This window comes from Erinaceus europaeus, chromosome 7 (genome assembly GCF_950295315.1).
Source record: "Erinaceus europaeus chromosome 7, mEriEur2.1, whole genome shotgun sequence".
NCBI lineage: Eukaryota > Metazoa > Chordata > Mammalia > Eulipotyphla > Erinaceidae > Erinaceus > Erinaceus europaeus.
Window position 1 is genome coordinate 107,332,143 of NC_080168.1, and position 15,988 is coordinate 107,348,130.

At 48.1% G+C, this 15,988-nt stretch overlaps 1 protein-coding gene and 3 long non-coding RNA genes across 5 annotated transcripts; 1 reads left to right on the top strand and 3 right to left on the bottom strand.

Moving 5' to 3' along the window:
• The first annotated feature begins 90 nt into the window (after positions 1 to 90).
• NACA (nascent polypeptide associated complex subunit alpha) lies at positions 91 to 14,558 on the top strand. The gene is made up of 8 exons (XM_007533320.3): positions 91 to 226; positions 1,036 to 1,107; positions 11,970 to 12,055; positions 12,209 to 12,286; positions 12,389 to 12,535; positions 13,388 to 13,516; positions 14,130 to 14,252; positions 14,427 to 14,558. The coding sequence occupies exons 2-8, from the start codon at positions 1,038 to 1,040 to the stop codon at positions 14,439 to 14,441; spliced, it is 648 nt and encodes a 215-aa protein (XP_007533382.1). The 5' UTR covers positions 91 to 226; positions 1,036 to 1,037; the 3' UTR covers positions 14,442 to 14,558.
• Positions 7,022 to 7,684, bottom strand: LOC132539485 (uncharacterized). Of its 2 annotated transcripts, none has more exons than XR_009550807.1 (3): positions 7,529 to 7,684; positions 7,310 to 7,459; positions 7,022 to 7,156 (listed from the first exon to the last, which is right to left on the bottom strand). It is a non-coding gene; the product is annotated as an uncharacterized LOC132539485 (long non-coding RNA). The 2 variants fall into 2 exon arrangements; XR_009550806.1 differs by having other exon boundaries at positions 7,103 to 7,216.
• Positions 8,377 to 8,988, bottom strand: LOC132539487 (uncharacterized). Its single transcript, XR_009550809.1, has 3 exons — positions 8,879 to 8,988; positions 8,660 to 8,809; positions 8,377 to 8,566 (listed from the first exon to the last, which is right to left on the bottom strand). It is a non-coding gene; the product is annotated as an uncharacterized LOC132539487 (long non-coding RNA).
• On the bottom strand, positions 12,687 to 13,490 carry LOC132539486 (uncharacterized). The gene is made up of 2 exons (XR_009550808.1): positions 13,362 to 13,490; positions 12,687 to 12,726 (listed from the first exon to the last, which is right to left on the bottom strand). It is a non-coding gene; the product is annotated as an uncharacterized LOC132539486 (long non-coding RNA).
• Positions 14,559 to 15,988: the final 1,430 nt, after the last annotated feature.

The following is a 15,988-nucleotide window of genomic DNA, read 5'->3' on the forward strand; positions in this document are numbered from 1 at the left end:
CCAGAGCGTTCCGTCCCGAATTCTTAGCCTTATTTAGACCTCGTCTCCACCCCGCCCGTAAACAGCCAGCCGGGTCACTAGTGAAAGGAAGTGACTGCCGCGGCTCCTGACCCGGAATTAAATCCTGGCCCCGCCCCCTCCGCCGGGTATCTTTCGGCAACAGGCGTGGGTCACGCTCCCGTTCGTTCTCTTTCTGCCGCCATCTTGGTTCCGCGTTCCCCGCACAGTAAGTACTGTCCTCGCCGCTGCTCTCTATCCGCATCCATCGTCCTTCCTGGCGAGTTAAGCCGCTCAAGGAAGTCGGAGAGAAGGAGCGTTAAGGGCTTTACGGTGCCGCCGAGTTCCTAACTTGGCCCTGAGAAGTGTGGCCTTGGGGCCTCCGGACAAAATGGGGTCTGCGGCTGGTGTCCTGGCAAAGGCCGGGCAGGAAGCCGTGGGTAGTGTCCGCAGTCTAGAACTGCGGGCCAGGGGGCCGCTGGCGGTAGGGGGCGGAAGCGGAGTGTGTCAGCTGTCGGGAGCTGCTTCCCGAGAAGCCGAGGAGGTTAAGGGGTCACGGCTTTGAAGCCCCCCACACACCGTTCTTAGCGTGTTGGGACTCGGCGGCTCCTCGGCTCCCTTCCTGGCACCCGACAGTGTCGGAGGTCCCGGCCTGGACAGCGCGGGTCTCGGAAGGGAAGTGGGTCGGGAGAGTCCGGAGTCTCCCGTAGTTGGGAGCTAGGCCGGGCTCCCCTCCCGCGGCTGGTGAGCGCCGTGACGACGACTGCCCTTGCGGCGTAAAATCCACCCCCGGGGACACTGGCAGGTCTGTTCTCTGCCGAGAAAAAGTTGCGGCGACACAAAGTCACATCTTACTGTCCTGTTCTTCACTTACTCCCAGCTACTTTGGGGTGGGTCGTCCTCCAACGCCCTCGCGGTTTGGTTGGTTTGCTGGTTTTACAGTGCTCCCTAGAATTTGAAAGAATAATATTTGGTTCCAGTTTGGGTAGAGAACGGGTCCCAGTCAATTCAGGCTTCCTTTTTATTCCCTTTCTTCAGAAATGCCCGGTGAAGCCACAGAAACCGTCCCTGCTACAGAGCAGGAGTTGCCACAGCCACAGGCTGAGACAGGTAGGTTCCCCTAGCCCCCTTGCCTTTACGGTGTGAGGTCGACCCCAGGACTAGCATGGCGGGTGTAATCTGGCAAAGGGAGTAACTTGGCTTCTCAGAATTGACCCTCGTGAAAAAAGATGAGGCTGTAGCTTCACCAGGGAGGGTGGGAAGAGTCCTGTTGTCCCGGGGGGCCTTGAAGTTCTAGCCAGGAGTTACTTGCATCAAGGTTTTAGATGGCAGGTGCTGGCATTGTGCCTTCATCACATGCTTAAATGAGGTGCCTACTGGTGGTGATTGTGTCCTGCTGGGCCCCCTGGTGTTTTGGGGGGTGTTTTTTTTCCCCCTTACTGGAGTGTTTCTAATATTTGGGGATAGTTCCGGCATCAACAGTTCATCTGGAAATCAGGATAGAAATAACATTCTTTTAAATACTTTTCAGCTTTGAAATTCATAAGACTATAATAGACAGGTTTTGAATTCTGGTAAGAAAGCATTTCTAGAAAACTTGGGAGGGGTGAAAAATTTTGATGGGAGTCTTGCAGAGTCGTGCAGAAGGGAATCCTCAGATTGTAACTGCTTTCTCAGTCTTTCTTAATGTAAAGTCATTTTTCCCATTTCACCTAGCTCCTAAAATTAAAATAGAGTTGTTTACAATTGAAAGTATTAAATTGTGTTTACCCCACCTGTCTGGCTTCAGCAGCTGAAGGGATTAATACAGCTGCTAAATGGAAAAAAGTCTTGAGCTGGGGGGGTAGGCTATGTGAAATTCTCAAACTGCAAAGAATTTAGGGAAGTCATAACATTGAAAGGACTGTTTTCTTAAGATTTTGTAATTTCAGTGCTAATCTCACCAAATTTTTCCCCCCAGGGCACTGCTTATTAGTAGTGCAGAAGGACCAAACACTTTTTTTAATGTGGCAAAGAAATTCAAATTAGTTAAAAGAAATAAGATTTCCACCTTCAAAACTTGCATCACCTGCATCAAGAGCAGTGTTTACACAGTACCACTAAACTTATGCCTGTTGGGACTATAATTATTAGAATGAATGTAGAATGCTCAGGGAATTGGTTATAGTGTTTGAAGCAAGTATATGGATTTTTTTTTTTTTGCCATCTTGAGGTATGGTCAGTTTTGCATTTCAAATTCTGATTAACATGCTTAAAGTATTTGCTCTGTAATCCTGAAATTTTTGACCCACTGGGTTCCGGAGATAGTCACTCAGAGCACATGCCTCACCTTGCATGAGTCCCTGGGTTCAAGCCCTAGCACCACATGGGGAATCACTAGCAGCCAGCTCAGTGAATAATGAAGCGGTGTTGTGATGTCCCCTTTGTCTCCCCTTTCTAAATTAAAAAGCTGAACCAGGGAGGCTACTCAGTGGGGTTGCACATACCTGAGGTCTAAAGTAATTCCTTGATACCACATTAAAAACTGTTTTTGTCTGTCCTCTCCAACGATGACATCAATAATAGCTACAGCAATAAAACAAGGGCAGCAAAAGGGAATACATTTTTTTAAATGTTTTTGACCTGCCAGCTCACTGGGGGTGGGGGGAGGTTGGTTAATCAACCTGCTTTTTTGTGATTCTTCTCTAAGAAATTCAGAATTCATGGTTAAGTAAGTTTCATACTTGGTTGCTGTGGATTTTTTTTTATTGGAGGATTAATATTTTTGTGAGTTTGTTTTTGCTCTTCTCAGGGTGTTGAAAATTTGTTAGTCAAATTGTTCTGTGTAGCAAGCATGTTCTTTATCCACCATTCAGAAAGCCTTTAACTTAGTACCAAATATTGGTCTTATTTTGGCAGCATGATATATACTTATCCAGATTAAGACTTGGGGATTCAGTGTAGTATATCAACTCCAATTCCCTACTTTCAAAATAGAGCCAGTCTAGTTTAACAAGTTGGGTTATGGTTTCATAATACAGTCCCTACCCTTGTCACTAAACCCCTGAAGATCTAAATTGCTGTCTGAAAAGCTTTTTGACTACAGAGTCCAGCCCATTATAGTTGGGCTTTCTGTTTAATCTTTTTTTTTTTTTTACCAGAGCACTGCTCAGATCTGGTTTACAGTGTGGTGCAGGGGATTGAACCTAAGACTTTGGAGCCTCAGGCTTGAGAATCTCTTTGCATAGCCATTATGCTGTCTGCCCCAACCCTAATCCTTTATTTTGAGTAAGTAAATAAAGGCATAGCAATACTAAATTTTAGTATTTTACACTTAATATTAAATTCTACTTAAATCCATAGTGGAAATCTGATCATACAGAAGACTTTTCCTTTCATATTGCCTTGATTCCCCATCTGTATCACCATTCAAGTATGTTGTTCTGGTTGTCAGTTTGTTACAGTTAATGATCTTTTAGTGGGCAGGATAGCTCAGGTTTTTTGTTTGTTTGTTTTTAATATTTATTCCCTTTTGTTGCCCTTGTCTTGTTATTATTATTGATGTCATCGTTGTTGGATAGAAGAGAGAGAAATGGAGAGAGGAGGGGAAGACAGAGGGTCACCACCTGTGAAGCGACTCTCCTACAGGTGGGGAGCCGGGGCTCGAACCAGCATCCTTATGCTGGTCCTTTTGCTTTACACCATGTGCGCTTAACCCACTGCACTACCGCCCAGCTCCCAATAGCTCAGTTTTTATGATTCTATTGCCTGCATTTTTTTTTTTGACTTAATAGAAACAAATTGAGGGGAAGGGAGGAGACACAGCACTTGCTTCACAGCTTGTAAGTCGTCGTCCCCCCCCCCCCACACACACACACAGTGATGGCTTGAACCCAGGTCCTTACACATGGTGGTAAGATGTGCACTTAACAAGATGTTCCACTGCCTTGTGATGGAGCTCGTGGGGGGGCATTAGTGGGAAGAGAATTTCTACTCCTAGGTCTCTATTCCCCATTTAAAGCCTAATAAGCTGCTCTTATACTGTTATCTGCACCTTAAAATAGTCTGTCTTAGTAGAACTTGGGGGAAGTAGGAGATTAAGAGCCATATTCTTGTCTATTGAAGTATGTTTGAGGAAAGTTGTTGCCTGTCACCTTTGTTTAATCCTGTGTGGTGACTTTCAGTCCCATATTTAAAATTCAGTGTTTCCTGCGAGGCATGTTGTACCAAGTTGGGCTGCATAACTCATCTTTTCTTTTTTTTTTTTCTTCCCTTCCCTTTATTCCATTTTGCTTTTCTCCTCCAGCTGCACTTCCTGTGTCTTCAGGCTTGAATGTCACTGCTGCCTTAGGGCATTCTGACCCTGCCCTTCCCCCACCTTGCTCTGTGGTACCCCAATGTCCTCTAGCAACCCTTAACCAGCCTTCACTCCCTTCTCCCTCCACTATTACTGCAACAACCCCTTTTGAAGGTCCTTTACCCCAGTCGGCATCTGGGACTGCCCACCCTTTGGGAGCTGCCTTTGACACCCCAACTTTTCTACCACACCTAATGGGACCTCCTATCTCCCCAGCTGCCTTAGCTCTGGCCTCCCCCATGATAACTCCATCTATGAAAGGTACCCATACCTCATCAGCACCCTTGGCCCTAGTGGCCTTGGCCCCCCACTCTGTTCAGAAGAACCCTGCTAGTAACCCTCCTTTGGTTGCTACAGAGGAGGCAGGATCAATAGTAACATCCCTATCAGCTACCCTTGCTTCCTCAGAACCAAGGACCTCTCCTGTTGAAGTTCTTTCCCAAGTAGCCCCTAATCTGAAAGGTACCCCCAGCCCTCCCAATACCATTCCTCCTCACTTTGTAACTCCCTTGACCTCTGTTCAGTCCGGAGTAGCTTCTTGTGCTCAGACATCACCTACCACTCACATAGCTGTCACTCCCCCTCAGATCAAAGGTGTTCCTATTTCTTCAACTTTGGCTTCCCCACAGAAGCTGGTAAGCCTCAACCCAAAGGAGCCCCTTAGTCCACCTACTGCCTTACCTTTTTTAACCCAGTCTACTCCTTTGGCTCCCAGTGTCCCTCCAGTTTTTCTCAGTTCTCTTGGCTCTCAACTTACACCTTTACATCAGCATCCTTCTGGGTCTCCTGTACCACCTTTGGGTCAAACAGGCCCTGATGTTGTGTCAGATTCTATAGCGGAGACAACCTCTGTAGATAGTTCTTCTATAAGGGCCTCTTACTCTTCTCAGAGATCTGTAATTCCTCCTATTCCTTCCAGAAATGTGGAAGTTCCAACTTCATCGCTGACTCTGTCTGCTGACAAAGGCCCCCCCTCTACCATCACTAGTATAGCCGCCTACAGCCCTTCTGCTTCCTCAGCTGTAGCTGTCTCTCCTCCATTGTCTTCTACAGCCTCCCTCATCAAAGGCTCTCCTAATGCCACTCATCAGCCCTCGCTGGCCCATATTCTGCTTTCTCCTCTTGGAACCACCCCGCTTGAGACTAGCCCCTCCACAATTTCTGCAACACCCACTGCCTTTGAAGTAGCTACTTCTATGTCTCCTCCAGTTTCATCAGGTCTCATAAATATTAAGGACACGGCTTTGGCTGTAGTTCCCAAAGAGCTCCCTGCTCCTCAAGTAACAACCACTCTGGAGTTACCAGTCTCTCCTCTGCCAACTCCAGAGGACCCCAAACATCTTCCTGCTTCTGTATCTGTAAAGTTTCCAACACACAATCTCCAAACTACAGCTTCCTCTCATGAATCCCCTATTTCACCAACCCAGGCACAAACCTCTTCCAAGAAAGACCCTGCTTCACTGCCGTTAGCTCTAACAACCCCTAAAAATCCCTGCTGTACCCAAAATGTATCTTCTCTGGAGATGTCTCTTTCTCCTGAAACCACCTTAACAAAGAAAAGCCTCACTGACTCTCTCCCTGTTGTTAAGGTAGCTAGTGTTACAACCTCTCCTCTTAACTCTTCAACCGCTACGATCAAAATAGATCCTTATACAAGCGGAAGCCCTACTGCTATTAGCCCTGCCACTGCCACTGCTGACAGAGCTTCTAAAAGCAACCTGGCCAAGAAGGGCACTTCCACTTGTACTACTTTATCTTCAGTTTCTCCAGCCTCTGAAAGTTACCCTTTGGTTCCAGATGTGACTTTACCATCTCAGAATATTTCTGCCTCTCCAGCCTCTGTGGTGCTGGCCACTGAAGTTTCAAAGCCAGAACCCCTTCCTTCTATTTCTCTCCTTGCCACTTTTCCAGGGGCACTGGCACCTGGTGCTTCCGTAACTTCGTCTTCTGAAAGAGTTTACCTAGCTGACTCCTTGTCTCCTTTAGGGGCTAGTGTGTCTCAGACTGAAATACCGCCATCCAGGAAGGGTCCTGCTACTTCTACTACCTTAACTCTTGCTCCTGCAGTTCTTGGTACTTCTGCTGGAAATCTTTCCTCCTCTGTTTCTTCAACTGAAATTACCTTCCTTGAAGATGCCAGTCTTCCTTTTCAAGACCCTAAAGAATCACTAGACAATAAACATACTCCTGCTACGTGTTCCAAAGGGACTTCCCCCAAAGCCTCACCAACTACTCCATCCTCCAAAGAGACTCCTCCAGCTATGACTCCTTCCTCTCCCAAAGGGGTTCAAGCTTCTCTACCCCCCAAAGAGACCCCTCTTCCTCCACCGGTGGTTCCTCCCTCTCCCAAAGGGGGCATAGCTACCCAGCCCACCAAAGAGAACCCTTCTACTCCACCTGTGATTCCTGCCTCTCCCAAAGGGGACACAGCTCCCCAGCTCCCCAAGGAGATCTCTTCTCCCCCACCTGTGATTCTTGCCTCTCCCAAAGGGGACACAGCTCCCCAGCTCCCCAAGGAGATCTCTTCTCCCCCACCTGTGATTCTTCCCTCTCCCAAAGGGTCCTCTTCCAAAGGGGACACAGCAACCCAGCCCACCAAAAAGATCCCTTCTCTCCCACCTGTGATTCCTGCCTCTCCCAAAGGGGGCACAGCTCTCCAGCCCCATAAAGAGATCCCTCCTCCCCCACCTGTGGTTCCTGCCTCTCCCAAAGGGAGCACAGCTACACAACCTCCCAAAGAGATCCCTCTTCCACCTGTGATTCTCTCCTCTCCCAAAGGGGGCACAGCTACCCAGCCCCCCAAAGAGACCGTTTCTCCCCCACCTGTGATCCCTCCCTCTTCCAAAGGGGGCACAGCTACCCAGCCCCCCAAAGAGCCCACTTCTCCCCCACCTGTGATCCTTCCCTCTTCCAAAGGGTCAACTCCCAAAGGGGGCACAGCTACCCAGCCCCCCAGAGAGCCCACTTCTCCCCCACCTGTGATCCCTCCCTCTCCCAAAGGGTCATCTTCCAAAGGGGGCACAGCTACTCAGCCCACCAAAGAGACCCCTTCCCCCCCACCTGTGATTCCTGCCTCTCCCAAAGGGGGCACCACTACCCAGTCCCCCAAAGAGATAACTTCTCTACCTGTTACGCCTCCCTCTCCCAGAGGGGGCACAGCTACCCAGCCCACCAAAGAGCCCACTTCTCCCCCACCTGTTACTCCTCCCTCTCCCAAAGGGTCCTCTCCTAAAGGGGGCACAGCTACCCAGCCCCCCAAAGAGCCCACTTCTCCCCCACCTGTGATCCCTCCCTCTTCCAAAGGGTCAACTCCCAAAGGGGGTACAGCTACCCAGCCCCCCAAAGAGCCCACTTCTCCCCCACCTGTGATCCCTCCCTCTTCCAAAGGGTCAACTCCCAAAGGGGGTACAGCTACCCAGCCCGCCAAAGAGCCCACTTCGCCCCCACCTGTGATCCCTCCCTCTTCCAAAGGGTCAACTCCCAAAGGGGGCACAGCTACCCAGCCCCCCAAAGAGACCGCTTCTCCCCCACCTGTAATCACTACCTCTCCCAAAGGGGGCACAGCTACCCAGCCCCCCAAAGAGCCCACTTCTCCCCCACCTGTGATCCCTCCCTCTCCCAAAGGGTCATCTTCCAAAGGGGGCACAGCTACTCAGCCCACCAAAGAGGAGACCCCTTCCCCCACACCTGTGATTCCTGCCTCTCCCAAAGGGGGCACCACTACCCAGTCCCCCAAAGAGATAACTTCTCTACCTGTTACGCCTCCCTCTCCCAAAGGGGGCACAGCTACCCAGCCCACCAAAGAGCCCACTTCTCCCCCACCTGTTACTCCTCCCTCTCTCAAAGGGTCCTCTCCTAAAGGGGGCACAGCTACCCAGCCCCCCAAAGAGCCCACTACTCCCCCACCTGTGATCCCTCCCTCTTCCAAAGGGTCAACTCCCAAAGGGGGTACAGCTACCCAGCCCCCCAAAGAGCCCACTTCTCCCCCACCTGTGATCCCTCCCTCTTCCAAAAGGTCAACTCCCAAAGGGGGCACAGCTACCCAGCCCCCCAAAGAGACCGCTTCTCCCCCACCTGTGATTCCCCCCTCTCCCAAAGGGTCAACTCCCAAAGGGGGCACAGCTACCCAGCCCCCCAAAGAGACCGCTTCTCCCCCACCTGTGATTCCCCCCTCTCCCAAAGGATCATCTTCCAAAGGGGGCACAGCTACTCAGCCCACCAAAGAGACCGCTTCTCCCCCACCTGTGATTCCCCCCTCTCCCAAAGGGTCAACTCCCAAAGGGGGCACAGCTACCCAGCCCCCCAAAGAGACCGCTTCTCCCCCACCTGTGATTCCCCCCTCTCCCAAAGGATCATCTTCCAAAGGGGGCACAGCTACTCAGCCCACCAAAGAGACCCCTTCCCCCCCACCTGTGATTCCTGCCTCTCCCAAAGGGGGCACCACTACCCAGTCCCCCAAAGAGATCTCTTCTCTACCTGTTACGCCTCCCTCTCCCAAAGGGGGCACAGCTACCCAGCCCACCAAAGAGCCCACTTCTCCCCCACCTGTTACTCCTCCCTCTCCCAAAGGGTCAACTCCCAAAGGGGGCACAGCTACCCAGCCCCCCAAAGAGACCGCTTCTCCCCCACCTGTGATTCCCCCCTCTCCCAAAGGGTCAACTCCCAAAGGGGGCACAGCTACCCAGCCCCCCAAAGAGACCGCTTCTCCCCCACCTGTGATTCCCCCCTCTCCCAAAGGATCATCTTCCAAAGGGGGCACAGCTACTCAGCCCACCAAAGAGACCCCTTCCCCCCCACCTGTGATTCCTGCCTCTCCCAAAGGTAGCACAGCTACTCAACCCACCAAAGAGACCCCTCCCCCAGCTTTAACTCTTTCCCCTAAACAGATCCCAGAGCTCTCATCCCCTAAAGAATCCCTTATTTCCCCTGCTGTGACTCCTTCCCCCAAGGAGTCCCAGGCCACCCCACCTTTCAAAGCGATCCCCCCTCACCTAGATGTGTTACCATCCCCCAAAGAGGCTACTGCTTCTCCATCTCCTAAAGAGGTCCTCACTGCCTCAACTTCAGGTCCACCCTCACCCAAAAAAGGCTCAGGCACCCCATCCTCCAAAAAGTCCCCAGCAGCTCCATCTCCCAAAGGGACTGCTACTCCCTCCAAGAAAGCCCCTAAAGGAACCCGTACTCCCTCAGCTATTAGTTCTCTCCCCACCAAAAAGCACCTAGCACCCAAAGAAGCCCCCACTTCTTTATCTGTGAGTCTTTCCTCTCCTAGAGATTCCACAGCCCCTAAAGGGGCACCAGCAGCTGTATCCCTAAAAGAGTCCCCAGCAGTCTCACTTCACAAAGAGACCTCCACTTCCTCAGTTGGAACTCCTCCATCCAAAAGAGCCCCAGCAACTCCAGCCCCCAAAGACATCTCTACTCCTTCCACTGTAACCCCTCCCACCTCCAAAGAATCTGTTGCACCCAAAGGAGTCGCCAGTCCCTCTGCTGTGACTCCTTCCCCTAAAGAATCTGCTGCACCCAAAGGAGCTCCGGCAACTCCAACACCCCAAGAATCCTCAGCTCCGAAAAAGACCCCAGCCCCCAAAGGGGCTCCCAAAAGGACCCCAGCCCCCAAAGGTGTTCCTACTGCTCTCTCGTCCAAAGAGCCCTTGGCGCCTAAGGCTAGCCCATCGACTCCCGGTACTCCCAGTGAGGCCTCCACTTCCAAATCTCTGATTCCCACATCTCCCAAAGGGACCCATACTCCCCAAGTTACTACTGCACCCACCCCAAAAGACACTGGAAACTTGCCTACTTCCCTGACTCCAGTTACATGTCCCTTGGAGTCTGATACTTCTGGAGCATCTGAAGGACTCACACGAACATTACTTGCTGGCCCAGCTCCAGAAAGTGTACCAGTCATGACAGCTCCTATTGAGAAGGGTCCACTGGCCAAGAAGAGTTCTCCTTCAGATCCTTCAGCTAAGAGCCCTACTATAGCTCCAGCACCTCTTCTGAAAGACTCCCCTCAGAAAGGCTCTTCTCCAAAGGCTGCAAAGCCCCTCCCTGTTTCACCTATAAAAGGCAAAGATTCTTTGCCTTCCCCAAAGGACCGTCCTTTGACTCCTAAATTTGAGAGCCCTCCAGCAGCAACTGCCTCTGAGGCAGTCCTTTCTAAAGCTGCAACAGCACCTCTCTCTCCAGCACCCACCCCTTCAGTTTCTCTGCCTCCTGTTTCTTCCCCTGTTCCCCCTCTGCTTCCTAATAAACAGCAGTTTTCGCCGTCCTCACCTGGGCTGGTGTTGGAATCACCCTGTAAGCCCACAGCCCCTGCTGATGAGGACGAGCTGCCGCCTCTGATCCCCCCGGAACCAATCTCGGGGGGAGTGCCTTTCCAGCCGATCCTCGTCAACATGCCCACCCCCAAACCTGCTGGGACCCTTGTCCCAACCCCCTCTGCCAAGCAGCCTGTTCTGAAGAGCAATAAGGGTACTTGCCTTGGTTTGCTGTGTGCATGGTGTGTCTCGCCCACACCCACCAATACTAACTCTAGGATGCGTCGCTTTCTCCGGTGTACATGCTTGTGTTTGGACGTAGCATATAGAATGATAATTTTAAATGCAAAATCTCTAGGAAAATGAAGCAATCTTGGTTTTCATCACCTCCGATAGTCTGTTGTGTGCCATATTGACCATATTGATGTGGTCCAGACAAACTCTGGGTTCGCCAACATTGTTACTTAACTGATCTGAGATTGAAAACCAAGACCTACTAGACCTTTAATTTGCTCTAATCCTTACCACATCACTAACCTTGTCCCTGGGCCTGGAATTTGCTAAAACTTCATAAAATTTGAAACTACTTGAATTTCTTTTCATTCCTTAGACTTAGTAATGACCAGTTGCCCAGGGACTCAACATCCCGTTTTTTCCTAGCCTGAGAGTGGCATAGTTATTTATTTGCCCTTTAGTCTTTATGTTTGGCTTTTTTATTAAAGAAAAATTCAGATGTGTGAATCTGTTTTGAAGAAATGGGAGAGGTCACAGGTCAATATGCAGCAGAGGTGATTATTAAAGGATATGCTGATTATATCAGATGGCTAGAGTCAATAATTTGAGGATAAAGTCAAATGTGTGTACACAGCTACTTCTGGCCTCCCCTGACCTAGTAATTATCTGCTTCAACAATTTCATCTTGTACTATCTATCTCTCTGTTTTATAAAAAAAGAACCAGATCATCACTCTGCAGTGATAGGAATAGAGCTCAGGGCTTCATGCTTGAGGGTCCAGTGTTCTTAAACCAGAGCACTGCTCAGCTGTAGCTTATGGGGGGTAGATGGGGACATTGAACTTTTAAGTATAAAAATTTAAAGACTCCTTGTCTGTCATAGTTTTTCTGGGATAGTTGAATTTGTAGTAATAACATAGGTCATTGGTGTTTACCTGTCATTCCTGGGGCCAAGTCTTCAATGGATGTGTACACACTAGTTGGCGATTAACTTGAAGACTTAGCAACATTAAACTAGTTTCACATAAGTCGGTTTACATTGACTCTGTGAAGTCTACCATTAAACCAGTAACCTGGTATAGGTAGAACATGGAAATGAGCCTCTTGTAATGTGCTTTAAAATTGTAAAATTTGTTGTTTTAGGGTCTGGAACAGAATCTGATAGCGATGAGTCAGTACCAGAGCTTGAGGAACAGGATTCCACACAAGCAACCACACAACAAGCTCAGGTATGTGTTCCTCTTCACTGGTGTAAGTACTGGTATCAAAGAAGCATTGGGAAACCGGGATTGACCAGAGATTGTGAATCAGTGAAGACCACGTGGGATCATGATATCCAGGTCATACATCACAGTTTACTCTTAGCTGTTGTATCTTATTAGCTGGCGGCGGCAGCTGAAATCGATGAAGAGCCAGTCAGTAAAGCAAAACAGAGCCGGAGTGAAAAGAAGGCACGAAAGGTGGGGTTTTTTTTTTGTTTGTTTGTTTGTTTTTTTAGGTCAAACAACATATTTAAAGGAGTGGCAAAGAAGTTAAACTCTGTGTTCTTTTCTATTCCTTAGGCTATGTCCAAACTGGGTCTTCGGCAGGTTACAGGGGTTACGAGAGTCACTATCCGAAAATCAAAGAACATCCTCTTTGTCATCACAAAGCCAGACGTCTACAAAAGCCCAGCATCAGATACCTACATAGTTTTTGGAGAAGCAAAGGTAAGGAAAGGTTTTTGTTTGTTTGTTTTTTTAATCAGGGTTTCTCAACTTAACACTTGGCATTGTGGGTAATGCTTTGCTATAGAACTATATTGTAGATACTTACTAGTATCTTATCTAGTGTGATAAAGAACTGAGAAATCTTCAAACATATGGACCAAATTTTAACTCAGTGGGAGAACATGTGTTCCCTAGGTTGGGGAGAGACAGTGCTTATGCAATCAATCCCTGGCATTGTTCATAGCAAACAGAATTTAACATTTCATGGCCATCAACTAGGTTTGAGCCCCTAGCACATAACACGAGAATACTGCACTTGGGGGAACAAGTCTCCAGACATTTACAGATAATCCCCCGGGAGAAAAAAAAAACCTTCCCTTCCAGTTAATAGCCCCTGGTTTAAACGTATGCTAGTTGCCTCTCTGTAATTATACAAATCTGTGTGAAACCCAGCTGTTTAATGCTAAATATTACATCTGGTGTGAATTTAGATAGAATGGGTAAGCTTTTGGGGGCCAGGCACAATGGGTTAAGCACACATGGCAAAGACCAGGTCAAGGATCCCAGTTCGGTCCCCGGCTCCCCAGCCGGGGAGTCGTTTCAGAAGCGGTGAAGCAGGTCTACAGGTGTCTTTCCCCCACTCTATCCTATCCAACAACAATGACAACAGCAAGGGCAACAAAAATGAGAAAATTAGCCTTCAGAAGCAGTGGATTCATAGTGAATAAACTGAGCCCCACTGGTAACCCTGGAGGCAAAGAAAAAAAAATTAAAGTTTAAAGAAAAAGAATGGATAAGCTTTTTTTATACTGAAAACAGGTCTCACATGAATCTGTATTTTCTGCTCTGTAGATTGAAGATTTGTCTCAGCAAGCACAGCTAGCAGCTGCAGAAAAATTCAAAGTTCAGGGTGAGGCGGTCTCAAACATCCAGGAAAACACGCAAACTCCAACTGTACAAGAGGAGAGTGAAGAGGAAGAGGTATTATCATTCAAAGACACCTTTTATGTTGCTAATTCTCTCCAGGTAGAAATGTTTGTTGTGGGTTGACTAGGTAAAAATTGGGGCGACCAGGAGTGTGGTGGTAGTGCAGCAGGTTAAGTGGTTAAGCACACATGGCGCAAAGCACAAGGACCAGCATAAGGATCCCGGTTTAAGCCCCCGACTCCCCACCTGTAGGGAGGTTGCTTCACAAGAAGTGAAGCTGGTTTGCAGGTATCTCTCTCTTCCCCCTCTATCTTCCCCTCCTCTCCATTTCTCTGTCCTATCTATCAACAACAATAATAACTACAACAACAATAAAAAAAGGGCAACAAAAGGGAAAATAAATAAATATAAAATGGGGAGGCCATGGTAGCACACTTAATTGAGCATACACATAACCACATGCAAGGACCTAGGTTTGAGCCCCCACTCCCCACCTGCAGGGGAGACTTCACAAGCTGTGGAGCAAGTCTGCAGGTGTCTCTCCCTCTCTTCCCTCCCTCTATCTCAATTTCTCTGTCTTACCAAATAAGGGAGGGAGGGGTGTGTGTGAAGGCAGTGTAGTATACGAACACAGAAATTGCTTATTGGGTGTTTTTTATCCTCTTAGGTTGACGAAACCGGTGTAGAAGTTAAAGACATAGAATTAGTCATGTCACAAGCAAATGTATCAAGAGCAAAGGCAGTTCGAGCCCTGAAGAACAACAGTAATGATATTGTAAATGCTATTATGGTAAGTGTCTAAGTCTTCTTTAACTAGTACCTTACAAATATGTATATTTTTCTGTTAGTATCAACCAATTAGGGAATCCTCATTCAGAGAATCCTGTGTTGTGTCTCAGGTTTAAGTGACCTGAACTTTCTATTTGCCTTTAACCGCCTCTGATGATATCTTTTTTTCTTACAGGAACTAACAATGTAACCATCTGGGGAAAAAAAAAAAACACTTTTAGGGACGGGTACTACAAGAGTATCTGCAGCTGTGGTTTGAAATTTGTACTGTTTCTATCAATAAAGTTATGGCTTCTTGTTGGATGAACTCAGTGTTTTATCTTCCCATAAAGGGGCTGGGTGGTGATGGCACACCTGGTAAAGATAAAGTATAAAATCTTTTTTTTTTTAAAGTTTAGTGCTGGGCAGAGGATAGATAGCATAATAGTTATGCAAACAGACTCTCATGCCCGAGGCTCCAAATTCCAGGTTCAGTCCCCCCATACCACCATAAGCCAGAGCTAAACAGTGCTCTGGTAAAAAAAAAAAAAAAAAAAAGTTTAGTGCTGGTAATCCATCGATAGTGAAGCAGGTTAACACACATGGCACAAAGCTCAAGTACCTGCATAAGGATCCCAGTTCGAGCTCCCAACTCCCCACCTGCAGGGGGGTCAATTCACAAGAGGTGAAGCAGGTCTGCAGTATCTTTCTCTACCCCTCTGTCGTCCCCTCTTCTCCATTTCTCTCTGTCCTATCCAACAACGACAATAAGAACAAGGGCAACAAAAAGGAAATACATATTTGAAAAGAAAAAGCTTAGTGGGGGCCAGGTGGTGGTGCACCTGGTTAAGCACTCACATTATAGTGACAAAGACCCAGATTTAAGCCCCTGGTCACCACCTGTAGGGGGAAGCTTCATGAGTGATGAAGCAGGGCTATAGGTATCTATCTCCCCCTCTCCTCTCAATTTCTCTATCAATAACAAAAATGATTTTTTGAAAAAAAAAAAGTTTAGTGCTCCAAGTTCTCATTCAGTCAGAAGCCGCCTGTTAGGTAGCCTTCCATTACTTAACTCCTCTACTCCTCTTTGACCTACAGTCTAAATACATGATGGGCATGATCTGATTCTAATAGTTCACACTGAGATCCTGAGTTAAATCCTTAGCACTGAATATGCCATAATAATGATTACTAGTTCTAACCAATAAGTAGGTAAAAATACTTCTAAAAAAATACCTTGGCAGGCGGGGTAGATAGCATTATGGGTATACAAAGAAACTCATGCCTGAGGTTTAATCCCCTGAACAACCATAAACCAGAGATAATCTGGTTGGGCGGGGGGGTTGGCAAGCAGAGAACAAACTGTTGGAATGGCTACAAAAGTAAATGTAGACGTGGCACACCTGGTTCAGCAGAGAATACAAAACAAGTTCAGAGCCTCTTTTTAATTTCTGCTAAGCTTGTCACTGGGGCTGGGTATCTCCATGATGAATCCACTGCTCCTGGCAGCCACTGTTTATTTTATTCAATGGAACAATTTAAGGGGAGGTGGAGAGGGACTCCTCTAGTATTTGCTTTGCTTTACCACTCCCTCTACAGATGGGAGCCAGGGGCTTGAACCTGGGTTTTTGCACATTGCAACATACTCGCTTAACTAGGTGTGCCACCACCCAGTCCCCTGGCTGGACAGGGGTAGCATAATGGTTATGCAAAGGGACTCATGCCTGAGGCTTTGAAGTCCCAGGTTCAATCTTTACC

What these genes read in the sequence shown, in the direction of transcription:
- NACA (XM_007533320.3), top strand. Translation starts at nt 1,038, where the DNA reads ATGCCCGGTGAAGCCACAGAAACCGTCCCTGCTACAGAGCAGGAGTTG. An exon ending in ACAGCCACAGGCTGAGACAG is followed by an intron (nt 1,108 to 11,969) that starts GTAGGTTCCCCT and finishes TTGTTGTTTTAG; the next exon opens with GGTCTGGAACAGAATCTGAT. An exon ending in TAGTTTTTGGAGAAGCAAAG is followed by an intron (nt 12,536 to 13,387) that starts GTAAGGAAAGGT and finishes TCTGCTCTGTAG; the next exon opens with ATTGAAGATTTGTCTCAGCA.